General features: G+C 34.9%; 1 protein-coding gene and 1 pseudogene across 1 annotated transcript in view; both read left to right on the plus strand.

Moving 5' to 3' along the window:
• Positions 1 to 15758, plus strand: part of LOC120599514 (SCAN domain-containing protein 3) — a 73450-nt gene that overhangs the window by 50126 nt on the left and 7566 nt on the right. The window contains 6 exon segments of the mRNA XM_078120682.1: positions 2751 to 2783; positions 10643 to 10790; positions 15193 to 15207; positions 15210 to 15343; positions 15345 to 15474; positions 15477 to 15757. Coding sequence (XP_077976808.1) covers positions 2751 to 2783; positions 10643 to 10790; positions 15193 to 15207; positions 15210 to 15343; positions 15345 to 15474; positions 15477 to 15757 — 741 coding nt within the window.
• Positions 11940 to 12058, plus strand: LOC120599560 (uncharacterized; annotated as a pseudogene).

A 15758-nucleotide genomic window follows, 5' to 3' on the forward strand; every position in this document is an offset into this window, starting at 1 on the left:
ATTTCTAGGCTTAGCATAATCAAGAATTGACTCCAGCAGTTCAGAAGGATATACGTGTTGGATGATGTGACAACTGAATTTACAGGTTCACATTTTACAAAGATTTAATGAATTAAATTACACAAAAGCTGAAAGAAGAAATACATTAGAGCTTTAAATAGGTTCTTTTGGTTTCCCAAGTAAAACCTGACCAAACAGCAGTGTAACGAACAGTGCAATATTGATAATTTGGAGGTAAACAGGCTTTTAAAGTAAAGGCAGTATTTATTCAAAGTTACTGGTAATAACATCTGAATATTCCTACAAGATAAACATATTTGTAACCATTGATGTCCTCTTCTATTCATCTTCTTCCTTATTTAACCTTATAATCATAAAATACTGGTCTGTCTTAGATCACTCTGGCTGCTATAACAAAATATCACAGACTGAGTGCCTTGTAAAAAAACATAAACTGATTCTGGAGGCTGGATGTCTGAGATCAGGATGCCAGTATGATTGGATAAGGGCCCTCTTATGGGTTGCAGATTTCTCGTTGTATCCTTACATGACAGAAGGGATCTAAGGAGCTCTTTGTGATTTCTTTTAAAGAGGGCTACTCCCATTCATGAGGACTCTGCCTTTATGACCTAATCATCCTGAAAGACTCTACCTCCTAAAATCATCACATTGGATAGTAGGATTTCAGTTTTCAATTGGGTGTTAGGAATTTGGGGGTGACACAAAATAACAGAGTCCAAAATATATCACCTGCCAGTAATGAATAACATAAGGAAGTGAAGTAAGCAAATAGAGCCCAGGGAAGCTGAGATATACAAAGTAAGCAAACCGAAACCTGGGAAGCTAATGCCCATTGAAGTGAATTCTAAAGAGGTTACCATATTAGGCAATAACTTAATGAGATATTACTATATTATAGGTTCATCTATACCCAGGAAAGATACCTGTGCTGCCTAGAACCCAAAGGTTAAAGACAATAGAAAGTGAACTTTTACCCGCCATCTTAGGAAAAACAAAACTAATTGCTTAGTTATTAAAAGAAAAGGGTTAAAACACATGAACTTTATATGTGTAAATAAGCATGAAAGAATTGATAGGAAAAAACTTCGAGCGTGAAGAAGAGGATAGTTTACTAGATACTAACATTATAAAGCCTCTTCAGGTAAAATTGTGGTACTGGTACATGAATAGATGGATCAATGAAATAATGGGAAGTACAAAAGTAGACGAGCACATATGAAAATTGAGTATACAAGTGCCAACTAAAATCATTCTGGGGAAAAATGGACTTTTAAATAAATGATATTGGGACAAAGGGATAGTCATTCTAAGAAACATCACATCTTTACCCTACATCATATTACCGGAACCAGAATAAACTTTACATGTGTCAGATATCACTATATAAAATTTTAAACATTCAGAAACTAGGAGAAAACATGAATTACTTCTTTTATAATCTGGGTATGTAGAATTATTCAAAATTCAGAAGTAATATCACAAAAAAAATTTTCTATATGAAACATTTTTTAAATGCAGGCTGAAAAAAACCCCACATGTATATCAAAATAATAAATTAGTGAAAATAATTGCAAAATATAGCATAGTTAAAAGCTAATCCCTTTAACAGAAATGCAATAAAAATGATCCAGGGACATGAACACCTTTCACAAACATAAACAAATGGTCTTTAACTATATGAAAATACGCTCAACTTCAATCATAAGAACAAACCAAAACTACACTGAGGTACCATTTGTCACTTATCAGATTGACATAAATTCAAGAGCTTGGCAACACAGTCTGTTGCCTGACTAGGAAAACAGGTCCTCTCATACATTGCTGATAGAAGTACAAAATGGTACCATCCCCTACAGAGGGAATGTTGGCACCATCTAACACCTATCTGTGCACTTACCCTTTAACCCAGCAATACTGCTTCTTGGAATTTACTTTGAAAATACAAATAAGAAACAACATAGGCATAGGTTTTCATTGCAGCAGGATTTGTAAAAGCTAAAGGTAAACAATCAAAGTGCCCATCCATCTAAGAGTGATTGAATAAACTATGGTGCATCAATATAATGTATTATGTATACAAAAAGAATGAGGAAGATATCTGTGAACTGGTATGAAATGATTTCTGGATAATATTTTTATATTAAGTGAAAGAAGGAAGGTGTGAACTACAATATATATGAAAAAATAAGTATACACATTTGCATTTAATTTGTATATAATATATACATCCACATAAAACATATATACACACATATACATGCAAATGTGTGTTTATATGTGTGTGTATATATATAATTACTTTTGCAAAAATAAACAGGATAAAGTATCAACAACAACAAAAATATAGTTTCTTGTGGAAGTAGGTAAGAGTAGAATACAGACTACGTGAATACAAGCAAGACTTCTCTGAATATATATTTTGATTTTTGATATCATGTAAATGTTTTAAGTACTAAAAAACTATTAAATTCAAAACAAACAGAAAAAATGAACTCAATTGTATATCAAATTAACACAGAGGGAAAAAATATTTCAGGTGATATATACTCTTACTGGGAAACTGACTATGGACATATAAAGCTACAGCAATATGTTGAATTTTACTTAATAGATATGTTGGAAGTGTTTTATGACACAAAGCATACTTCTGAAACTATTTTGTGTTTATCGTAGGTTAGAGCAAATGAGTATTTATACATTGTTTTGAACTGTTTCTTTTTTCATTGTAGGAGAAGGGAGATGTTAACATGGAATATAGAAAGGTGAGGAAAATCCTATGGTGTTGAAATTGAATTGAATTCATGATATTTCATAAAATGCATTTACCAGCTCTATCCATGAAAAGGCCTAGAGGCAATGATGTCTTATTAACAATGAGCCTACTTACTACTCAATCTAGTTACTAAACACCATTGCCTTCTAAAGTGAATTAAGACTTCTTGGAAAAAGAGTTGAAACTACATCTGGGACAGAGAAAATACAATGTGGTCCTTGCAATTGTTTATTATTCTAGAAAGCATGGATGTGCTAAAAAAAAAAAACTAGTGGAGTCATATCAAAGGATACAGGGGCCAGATCAAAGGGGCTCCCACTGGCCAAATTTGCGACAGTTTGAGCATCAAAGTGAATAAGGGTGGAATGAGTTATGAAATAAGTCAATAGTGATACTGAAAAAGGGAGACAAACAGATAAACTCTTGAGGGACAGAAAGCTCTTGCTATTTAAAAATGTAGAAGGATTATAAAAGTAGGAAGTCACCATTTTGTAACCCCCAGTATAAAATTTTATTCAAGCAAGCAAAAGTCAATGAATGCTAAAATCACTGGGGAATAGGATATTTACGTAGTTCCAAATTTTTACCTCCTAGCTGATTTATAAATTATAGTAGGAAAAATGTAGTTTTCCAATTGACAGATCTGGTGGTCACTACCTTAATTAAGTGAACAAATTTAGCATTATCAACAATGACATAACTTGATAATATGTACTTTGTGATATGGCATAGTAAATATGCATCACTTACGTAGTATTCTTCCAGAAATGTTTAACCAACATCTATTTGTGAAGAAACAATCAGATAAATCTCTAATGTGGAATTTTCTATATGACAATTGGCTCTTTCTTTTCAATATTTAATATCACAAAAAAGGCAAGGAACTATTTTGGATTAAAAGATGCAAGCGGTATTACAATGAATAAATAATAATTGGATCATGGACTTAGGAAAAAACAAAATATACTTAGGAGACAATTGGGAAAATTTAATTATAAACCATATGTTAGATGATTAGTATAAGGAGAAGATAATGTTTTCTTTTCACACAATACAGTTATCCAACTTAATTGGCTCCCCCCCGCCCCCATCCATAACACACTGGGCTATTTTTCACATTTGGTCTAAAACAACTGGCACATTCCTTCCTGGTTTAAACATCTCATTAGTCCTTGTTAGATAATGTGCGTGCCCCCCACCCCAAGTATTTATTTTTAATTCTTGATATTAAAACTCATTTATAATTTTCTTAACAATTATCATAATTTAAGAGAGAGTCCTTCAACATATTTTTTTAAATTGTTAAATTTTTATTTTTATTATGGTGACATTGGTTAATGAAATCCAATAAGTTTCAGGCGTACAGTTCAACAGTAAGGCAATATATACATTGCGTTCTGTGTTCACTGCCTATATTTAAATTTCTTTCTCTCACCCCATATTGACCCCTTTTCCGCCCCTCCCGCCCTTCCCCACTATCCTCTGGTAACCACTAGTCTATTGTCCATGTTGATGAGTCTCTGCTTGTTTATCCTGTTTGACTGTGACTTTTAGGTTTATATCCCACATATAAGTGATATTATGTGATTTTCAATTTTCTCTGTCTGGCTTATTTCACTTAGCATGATTATCTCGAGGTCCATCCATGTTGTCACAGATGGCAGTATTTCATCTCTTCTTACGGCTAATATTCCATTGTATATATGTACCACAGCTTCTTTATCCAGTCATCTATTGAAGGGTACTTCGGTTGCTTCCATGTCCTGCCCACACTGAATAATGCTGCTATGAATATCGATGAGTAAATTGCTTTTCAGATATCTGTTTTTAAGTCTTTGGGGTAAATACCCAGTAGAGGGATTCCTGGATCATATGATAGATCAATTCTTGGTTTTTTGAGGAAATTTCACACTGTTTTCCATAGTGGCTGTACCAATTTACAGTCCCACCAGCAGTGTATGAGGGTTCCTTTTTCTCCACATTGTCTCCAACATTTGTTATTACTTATCCTGTTATTAATAGCTATTCTAACAGGTGCGAGATGGTATCTCATTGTGGTTTTGATTTGCATTTCCCTAATAGCTATTGATGTTTAATATCCTTTCATGTTTGTTGGCCATTTGTATGTCTTCTTGGAAGAAGTGTCTGTTCACGTCCTCTGTCCATTTTTTAATTGGATTGTTTTTTTTCATTGTTGTTATTGAGTTGTATGAGTTCTTTGTATATTTTGTATATTAGGCCCTAATCAGAGGCATTGCTTGCAAATATATTTTCCCATTTGGATGGTTGTCTCTTTACCTTGTTTCTTTTGCTGTGCAGAAGCTATTTAGTTTGATGTAGCCCCATTCACTTATTCTTGCTTTTACTTCCCTTGCCTTTGAGGTCAACTTCATAAAATCCTCTTTAAATTCAGGGTCCATGAGTTTAGTTCCTGTGTTTTAATCGATGCATTTTATTGTTTCAGATCTTATATTCTGGTCCTTAATCCATTTTGAGTTAATTTTGGTGTGTGGTGATAGACAACAGTCTAGTATCACTATTTTGTAGGTGGCTTACCAGTTTTCCCAGCACAATTTTTTGAAGAGGCTTCCCTTTCTCCACTGTATAGTTTTTGGCTCTTTTGTCAAAAATAATTTGCCCATACAGACATGAGTTTATGTCTGGACTCTTTATTCTGTTCCACTGGTATGTGTGTCTGTTATTCTGCCAATACCATGCCATTTTGATATTGTTGCTTTGTAGTATAATTTGAAGTCAGGCAGAGTGATGCCCCTAGCCTCATTCCTTTTCTCAGGATGACTTTGGCAATTTGGGGTCTTTTGTGCTTCCATACAAACATGATGATTTTTTGTTCTATTTCTTTAAAAAATGCTGATGGGATTTTGATGGGGATTGCATTAAATCTGTATAATGCTTTAGGTAGTAAGGTCATTTTAACTATGTTGATTCTTCCAACCCAAGAACACGGAATATCTTTCCATTTCTTTGTATCTTCTTCAATTTCTTTTAATAGAGTCTTATAGTGTTCATTATATAAGTCCTTCACATGTTTCATTAGATTTATTCCTAGGTATTTTATTCTTTCTGTTGCAATTGCAAAAGGAATTATTTTTCCACTTCTTATTCTGACAAATCATTTTTAGAGTATAGGAACGCTATGGATTTTTGAACGTTGATTTTGTATCCAGAAACTTTACTGTATTTGCTTACTGTTTCTAGTAGTGTTCTTGTGGAGTCTTTAGGGTTTTCTATATAGAGAATCATGTCATCTGCAATTAGTGACAGTTTGATTTCTTCATTTCCTATTTGGATGCCTTTTATATCTTTCTCTTTTCTGATTGCACTCGTTAGGACTTCCAATGCTATATTCAATAACAGTAGTGATAAGTGGATAGCCTTGTCTTGTTCCTGATCTTAGAGGGAAGGATTTTAGTTTTTCACCATTAAGTATAATATTGGCTGAGGGGTTGTCATAATTGGCCTTTATTATGTTAAGGTACTTTCCTTGTATATTGATTTTGTTAAGTGTTTTGATCATAAATGAGTGCTGTATCTTGTCAAAGGCTTTTCCTGCATCTATCCATATAATCATATAATTCTTATTTTTTAAATTGTTTATATGGTGTATTACATTAATTGATTTGTGTATGTTGAACCATCCCTATGCCTCTGGGATGAAACCCATTTCATTTTAGTGTATAATCTTTTTAATATTTTCCTGTTTTTGGTTCGCTAGTATCGCATTTAGGATTTTTGCATCTCCATGGGAGATATCGGTCTGTAGTTTCCTTTTTTTGTGGTATCTTTACCAGATTTTGGTATCAGGGTAATATTGGCCTAATAAAATGAGTTGAGAAACATTGTCTCCTCTTTGATTTTTTGCAAGAGTTTGAGGAGAATAGGTATTAAATCTTCTTTGAATGTTTGGTAGAATTCAATGGTGAAGCCATCTGGTCCAAAGTTTTACTTTTTTGGTAGTTTTTAATGATTGTTTCAAATTCCATACTGCTGATCAGTCATTTAGATTTTCCAGTTCTTCTTGATTCAGTCTAGGAAGGTTGTATCTTTCTAAGTACTGGTCCATTTCTTCTAGGTTATTTAATTTGGTGTTATATACTTTTTTATAATATTCTTGTATGATCCTTTATATTTCTGTGATATCAGTTATGAATTCTCCTCTTTCATCCCTGATTTTGTTAATTTGTTTCCTTTTTATTTTTCTTTAGTGAGTCTAGCCAGGAGTTTGCCCATTTTATTAACCTTCTTAAAGAACCAGCTCTTTGTTGCATTTACTTTTTTATTTTTTTGTTTATAATTTCATTTAATTCTGCTCTAAGTTTGATTCTTTCCTTCCTTCTGCTGACTTTAGGGTTCATTTGTTCTTCCTTTTCTAGTTTTTTAAGATGAGGTGTTAAGTTGTTTCTTTGGAGAAATTCTTGTTTTTGGAGATAGGCCTGTAATGATATGAACTTTCCTCTTATGACCGCTTTAGCCATGTCCCAAAAGTTTTGATATGTGGTGCTATCATTATCGTTCGTTTCTATGTATCTCTTGATCTCTTTTTGTTTCTTCTCCGACCCACTTGTTAAACAACAAGCTACTGAAGAATAAGGTATTTGTTCTCTCTTTCTTTTTACAGTTGATCTCCTGCTTCAAATCATTTTGATTAGAGAATATGGTTGGTATGATTTCACCCCTCCATTATATTTGTTGAGGCTATCTCAGTGTCCCAGTATGTGGTCAATCCTTGAGAATGTTTCATGTGCACTAGAGAAGAATGTAAAAGCAGCTGTTTTGGAATGAAAGGCTCTGTAAATGTCAATTATGTCCAGTTGATCTAATGTGTCATTTAAGGATGTTATTTCCTCATAGATTTTCTGTTTGGATGATCTGTCCATATCTGACAGTAGGGTATTTAGGTCCCCTACTACAATAGTGTTTTGGTCTGTTTCTCTCTTTAGTTCTCTTAATAACTGCTTCATATATTTTCGGGCTTCTTTATTGGGAGCTTAGATATTAATAAGTGTTCTGCCTTCTTGGCACATTTTCCCCTTTATCATAATTAAGTGTCACACACTATCTTTCTTTACCTTTTTTATTGTGAAGTCTATTTCATCCAATATTAGTACCGTTACTCCTGCTTTTCTCTGAATGCCATTTGCTTGAAATATCATTTTTCACCCTTCACTTTGAGTCTATAGTTGTCTTTGGAAATGAGATATGTCTCCTGGAGGCAGCATATGGTTAGGTTTTGTTTTCTGATCCAGTCTACAACTCTGTGCCTTTTTATTGGTGAGATCCTTTACATTTAGGGTGTCTATTGAAATACGAAGTCTTCTTATAGCCATTTTATCTTTTGCTTTCTGGTAGCTCAATGTTTCCATTGCTTCCTTGTCCTTATGTGTCTATTTTTTTCATTTTCATCATGTTTTGTGGATTTTCCCTCTGGTCCTTCTTGTTTTATGTTATATACTTCAGTTCTGAATCTTTGGCGTGTGGTTATCATAACGAATATGTAGAAGATAGTGATATATATATATTTTTTCTTCTGTGTGTGCCTTATCTCCATTCCTCTTTGTGATTTTGGATCTTTGAATCCTCCCCTTCTCTGTCATTGTTGCCTCAGTTTGTCCCTATGTATGCTGAACATTCATTTCCATCTTGCTATAGCAAATCATTTTTTATTGTTTAATCTTATAATGCCCTGTGCTTAGTGATAGTTACACTACTCTGCATCTATCTGCCTGCTAGTCCCCTTACTCATATTTATATATTTTTCTTTTTGTAATTTTGTTTTAGGCCATCTCAGTCCTTTCAGTATTTCCTGTAATGCAGGCCTTGTAGCAGAGAATTCCCTCAATTTTTGTATGTCTGGAAAGGTCTTTATTTCTCCTTCATATCTAAAAGAGAGCTTTGTTTTATATATATATATATATATATATATATATATATATATATATATATATATATATATATATATATATATATATATATATATATATATTATATTGGCTGGTAGTTCCTTTCACATAATAATTTGATTTTTTGTTTCTACTCCTTTCTGGCTTGTAAGGTTTGTGCTGAGAAGTCCAACGATAATCTAATGGGTTTTCTTTTCCCTGGCTGCCCTGTGAATTCTTTCTTTGTCATTGATTTTTGATAATTTTAATACAGGGTTTCTTGGAGAAGGCCTTTTTGGGTTGAGATAATTGGATGTTCTTTTGACTTCTTGAATTCCAAGCTCTAGCTCATTCCTTAGATTTGGGAAATTTTCATCAACTATTTGTCTGAAAATGCTTTCTAATCCCTGCTCCTTTTCCTCCCCTTTGAAAATGCCCATTATTCTTATTTTTTCTTTCCTGATAGTATCAGCTAGTTTTTTAATTTCTCTTTCATTATTTTTCATTCTTTAGTTTCTCTCTTCTTTCCTCTGATTTATTTCTAGACTTCTGTCTTCGATATTAGTGATCCTTTCCTCTATTTGATCGATTCTATTTCCCAAGCTTGCTATTTCATTTTTTATATCTTTCAGTATATTTTTCATCTCCAGAAGTTCTATTTAATTTTTTTTGAAGATTTCAGTTTCCTTGCTAAAGAATTCATTTTGCTGACCTAGTTGTTTTTTCAATTCCTGAAATTGTTGATATGAATTTATTTGGATCTCGTTGAGTGTTTTTCAGAAGTACCATCCTGAATTCTCTGTCATTTAATTTGCAAGTTTCTATGTCTTTAAGCTTATTTTCTGGAGATTTGTCTTATTCTTTCTGAGCTGCCTTGTCACCTTGTTTTTTATGGTGTTTAATGGGCTATTTCTCTGCTTGGTCATTAATGGAATTGTATTCTACTTTTTTTTCCAGAAAGAAGATTTATTATATAAAGCTCTGTCTTTAGCCTATTCAAAGTATATGTTTTTCTTTTGGTTTCCAGTAGGTGTTGCCTATGCTTCTTGGATCCTTGCTTTAAATAAAGGCTTAACAATGCCTTTTTTTTTTTTCTTACAGATATTCAGTCACACTCGATATCCTCTATCTCTGTCGCTTTCAGTGTTAGTGACAGTTTCGGTAGCATTTGCTGAGATTCCCTGGGGCTCCTTTATGTTTGATCTCAGAAGATATGGGGAGGGGCCCTCTAGGTTGGAGGACGGGGCTGTAGCTCAGCCTCAAGTTTTGCAACCACAGCTGCTAATAATCTGCTTAGCTTCTCTGCCATCCCTACTTCTTTGCCATCTCCACTTCTCTGCTTTTTGCCCTAATCATTGGTCACTGCCTCTGGGTGCTACTCCCAGCACTCCCAGGCAGGGCTGTTCAGGGAACCTGCTGCACCTTCTCCCTTCCCCGTCCTCCTGCAGGGAGCTCTGGGTGCTGCTAGAGGAACCTTCTTTGTTTCTTCCATTCTACCTCCCTACTCCTAGAGTTCTGACCTGTGGTAGCTCGTAAGCGCAAATCCCACACTCAGACACACTGGTGTGTAGGTTAGGTGTTTTTATTTTGCTTTTTGTTTTTGTTTTTTTAAATTTTAGATATTCAGCTTATTGTTGTTTCAAGGCGAGAGATCTGGATGTCTCTCACTCTGCCATGTTTCTCTAATGTTTTTCTATTATTATTCCTCAAAACAGAAACCACAGGGACACATATTAACTCCTAGCCAATGAAGACAGTTTCTGTTGTATGGCTCTGGCTTTAATCTCAGCATTTTTTTTCTCTTCTTGTCTCTCTTGCACTCCTCTAAAGAATTCAAGAAGACTTTTTTCTTTTTAATTCTATTTCAGTAGAAGAATGTTTTGAGGTTTATCTATGATTTCTGAATGATCATTTGTATTAATTTCCCACTGTACCTGTTTGTCCCCGGGTCTCACAGGGCATATATGTGCTGGAAGTTCCTATGGAAGAAGTGACTCCTCTGGATATTGCAAAGGAGTCCTTAGGTACCCAGCTCCAGTCTGTTGAAGACAGAATGGAATGTGAATCTCCAGAGCCACACCCACTTCAAGATAATGGTGAGGATAATTTAGCCTCTGGAAAGAGTATGAGGCTCGGGAGAGTAAGGGGTCTAGCTATCGAAAAGTTATCAAATCCCATTCCATTGCATCTTCTACTGAATTTAACTGAAGGAAATGTCAACCAATATAGTGTAATGTTATTAAAGGAGTTGAATTAAACAGTCAGGCAATGTAAAAAAAAATTGAACACAAGATTTTTTTATGGATATTTTGCAGTGGAATTAAGTACCTGTGGATAAATCAAAATTACCTCTGTATACAAATGTTGAGCACTTATCAATGTAGCCATAGGTCCCATTTCTATTGCATTTGCCACAATTTTTGTCATGTATGAGTTCTAAGAACTAGTAATAGTGTAGTGGAGGCAGGAGCACAGGCTGGCCTGGTTCTGGAGCAGCTATCTTTTCCAAAAGACTTAAGTATATTCAATACAATTTTTTTCTTCTCTTATAGCCCTAGCAACTCTCTATTACCTGTTTGTCCTATACCTACTAGTACTGATTCTACTACCTTCTGGAGCTTATATTCTCCTGGTTCTCATTTCTATGCTCTATATTCCTTTCTTCCTCCAAATTCGTAGTTATTTACCTTCCTTTTCTGTTCATGGTTCCATAGCATGGCACAAAATGTATCAGCATCGAAGGAAATACTATCCATATAATGATCTTTTCATTCACATATGAGGTAGCACTTATCATTGTATTGTTATCTTCATTTTAAAGTTAGTCAGCAAATTTTTATCCAACACTTTTCTTTGTAATAATGTGTTAGATAATGGAAAAGATACTAGAGAAATAGTGATCCTTGCTTCTTTAGCAACTGACAATTTTGTTAGTTTTACATATGAAACAGTTAAAGAAGAAAATGTTACATTGCTACTTTGTGTTATGAATAAATTGTTTTTCAAGAACTCAAGGTGAGCTTAAAATAAATGATCAGGGAAGTCTTATTAGAACAGTAGAGAGTTAAGTGAGGCCAAAACAAACAGTAACATATCATTAATTTGAACCTAGTTTTGGAAATTATGAACATTTGAGTAGGATTTAAATTTACCAGTTCAATATTTGATATGAAAATTGGTGGTTTCAACAATGTTGACTTGAGAGAAAGTACTTTTTCCAAACAATTGTAAGACCGTCTAGAGGTGTCTATGGCCATTCTGTCCCAAACAAGCCCGATTATGTCTGATCTCGGAAGCTAAGCAGGGTTGGGCTTGGCTCGTACTTGGATGGGAGACCACCTAGGAAGACCAAGTGCTGTAAGTGTAAGCTGACAAGGTCCTTGCAATCTATGAGGTCAACTAAGGGTTGCCTCGCTTGGGAAAAAAAAAAAAAAAAAAAAAGGGCTGTCTAGAGTTGATGTACTAATTCCAAATTATTCTTTTTCATTTTTTTAAAATTTAGTTTCAAGTATACAGTACATTGGTTATACATCTATATAGTTCATAAAATGATCTCCCCAATTGCACCCTCCCTCCCCTGACCCTCCACCTACCCAACGTATTAATGCTAACTGCATTCCCTATGCCATGCTTCCCATCCCTTTGACCATCCATTAACTACTAAATTTCTTAGCTCTCTCACCCCATTCTCCAGCCCCCAAATCCTCCCCTTTGTCCAACACCAAATTGTCCTCCAAATTTGTGCGTCTGTTTTTGATTAGTTTGTTCTTTGTATTCCTTAGATTCTGCGTATAAGTGAAATCGTAAAGTGTTTATCTTTCTCTGTCTGACTTAAATACCTTCTAGGTCCATCAGAGCAATATCTTTTTCCATCCCCTTCCTTTTCATATGTAGGGGTCTTGTTTTCTTATCCTTTCAGCCACTCTGTCTTTTGGTTGGCACAATTAATTCTTTTCCATTTAAGGTACTTATCGATTATAGTTGTTACTATTCTTTATTCCCATTTTTGATACATGTTTTTTCTTCTTAAAGAAGTCTCTCTAACATTTCCTGTAATACTGGCTTGGTGGTGATAAATTCCGTTAGCTAATTTTTGTCTGGGAAGCTCTTTATCTCTTCTTCAGCTCTGCTGGATAAATTATTCTTGTTTGTAGATCCTAGGTCTTCGTCCTGTCAAATATTTTTTGCCAAGCCCTTCTTTCTTGCATCGTTTCTTTTGAGAAATCAGCTACCAGTCTTACAGGTGTTCCCTTATAAGTAACTGTTTTTCTTTTGCTGCTTTTAATATTCTTTCTTTGTATTTAAACTTTGGCATTTTAATTATGATGTGTCTTGATGTGGGCCTCTATAGATCCCTGATTTTTGGAATTCTCTGAGCTTCCTGGAGCTTTATGTCCATTTCCTTCACCAGGTTAGGGAAATTTTCCATCATTATTTTTTCAAACAGCTGTTCAACATTTTGATTTTCTTCAGTTACGCTGATCAGAAGGATATTTGGACCTTTAATAGTGTCCCATATGCTCTTTAAGTTATTAATATAGTCTTGGCATCTTATCTCTTGCCATTCTGATTCTGTGTCCTTGGCTTTCCTGTCCTCTGGGTGGGGCATTTGATCCTTTTCTTTATTCTCTTTTTTTTATTCCTTTGTTTATTCCATTTAATATACTTCTCATCTCAGATCATGTGTTCTTCATTTCAGACTGGTTCCCTTTTATAATTTCCATTTCCATTTTTATGTTTTTTATCTCTTTGTTGAAGTTCTCACTGAATTTATCTACACTTCCTCTAAGTTCATTGAGCATCTTTATAACCAATGTTTTGAACTCTGTATCTGTTAGATTACTTGACTTCATTAATATCTGGATCTCTGTTCTCTTCTCTCATATGGTTTCTGCTTCTTTGTCTTCCCATTTGGCTGCTATTCTGTATCTGTTTCTATGTACTAAGAAAAGCTCCTAAGTCTCCAGGTTTTATTAGTGAAGTAGGTGTCCAGTGGCACAGTCCTGAGAGGGGTTCAGCTGCAGGCCAAATTTAGCCCAAGCCCCTACCCCTCTGGGGCCACCTGTTAAGATTCAGCATGCAATCCGTAGATGCTGTGCTTATAGTTGCCTCAAAAGGCCACACCAGAAACCGAGACCAGCTGCCTCCAGTGCGAGTCTAGGTGTTGCTCAGCAAAGAGCACCTGACTCGCTGAGGATATACTGGATGTGGCTTGGATGGGGCTGTGAGTTGGGGAAAGTGGAGTATAAGGGAATCCTCTGGGTGAAGTGACTTCTGTTATCCATTTCGATGACATCTTGGCTATGGCAGTGCTGTGTCCAAACCCTGAGGAGGGGCGAGGGCTCAACAGGGAACAATGGATACCGCCGGCACTTCTGTACATACGACTCTCGTCTTGGTCCTCACTCCGACAATGTCTCCTTGTAAGTCCCTGCTGCCCGCTGCGCACAGCCAAATCGGCACTGGTGCTCAGAGTGAGTTAGTCTGTCACCACGAAAATCTACTTGAGGACGCGGCCCCTTTAAGAGGCTTCTGCTGCCGCCACAGCCTCCATCTCACTCAGCTGCTCAAGACCAGGCAGCCCCACGTCCTCACCCCATCCTATCTTCTGCTATTGCTGGGCGATTTCTTGGATTTCTCCCTAGTTGTATGGCTTGTTCCTCTAGATCCCAGGAATTTTTCCTTGCTGCTGCTCCTTGTTTCCATCACAACTTTGATTTGGTTGCCAGAGGGATGAACAGAGCCTCTATCATCTACACCATTTTTTCCCCTCTCTTTTTGATTTTTTAAAAATAGTTTCCTTAAGTCTAGCCAAGTTTGAATTTTTCTAAATGTTTCTGTTATTATAAATATTCTAAATGTCTATTTTAATATGCTCTATTGTCAGAAATTTTTCATTACTTCAGACTCATCTACAACTCTTTCTTTATTAAAATTAGTAATAAGGATATTTGAATTGGAGTCATAGTTTCACAAACCCCGAAAGGCAGCTGATGTAAACATATAATGTTGAAACTTAACCCCAGATGTTGCTGTAACAGCTAACCTGATTGAATAAAACAAAATATGGTATAGTCTGGGGCTTTTAAAAAATTAATTACTATATTGCTGAGGCTTTTCTAGCCCCCCCCCAAAATTTTTTTTTCTTGTGTAGTTAATAAAAAAATAACATCAATTTGCTTTCCTGTTTTACGTAAAACAGGGCTTTGCCTTGAGGCTAACCTCAGATATTACTTTGGAAAGTCATATTCTGGCTTTCTACTCTTTGCTGTATTAGAACTTTTTGTTCCTGTCTAGAATTCTTCATTTACCCTCTCTTTATTCTTCTAAAACTAGACTCTTTAGCCAAAATTGTATCCTCCTGCTTTATGTGTCCATAGCTTCTACTTCTACCCTAAGCTCTAGTGTATTAAATATAAAATACATATATTTGGTTAATATATGTATTTTAAATTATATTTCCAAATATTCTAATTGATTTTTATCTTTATATTTTAGAGTCATTTTTGTGGTTTCTATGATGTTGCAATGCATGGATGATGATGATCTCAGTAGCTTAGATATTAATGAAGCAGAAATTGAACTAGAAAACATGAGAGAAAAATTTTTCAGAAGTCTAGCAGTGTTATTGGAAAACAATAGTAATAACTACCAAGATATTTTCTAAAGCAAAGTACTGTCAATTAATAAGGGAAGTGAAAGAGGCTAAAGTTAAGGCATAAAAGGAATCAGTTGATTACCATTGCTTGGCTAGATTTGATGTGATCCTCGTAATAGGAAATGGAAGCTGATTGAGGCTATTAGTGGGGAAGCAGATAAAATATGGTATTATTTACACGGTGAGAACTTATTTGACATTCTACATGATACACATCTTAGCATTGGACATGGTGGACATACCTACATGGAAAAAGAGTTACAAGCAAAATACAAGAACATCACAAAAGAAGTTATAATGCTGTACTTGACACTCTGCAAACCATGCCAACAGAAAAATTCAAAACTCAAGAAAGTTCTAATATCAAAAACAATTAAGGAAGTTAACTCAAGATGCCAAGTAGATT

Source organism: Pteropus medius, unplaced genomic scaffold, assembly GCF_902729225.1.
Source record: "Pteropus medius unplaced genomic scaffold, Ma_sr-lr_union100, whole genome shotgun sequence".
NCBI classification, from domain to species: domain Eukaryota; kingdom Metazoa; phylum Chordata; class Mammalia; order Chiroptera; family Pteropodidae; genus Pteropus; species Pteropus medius.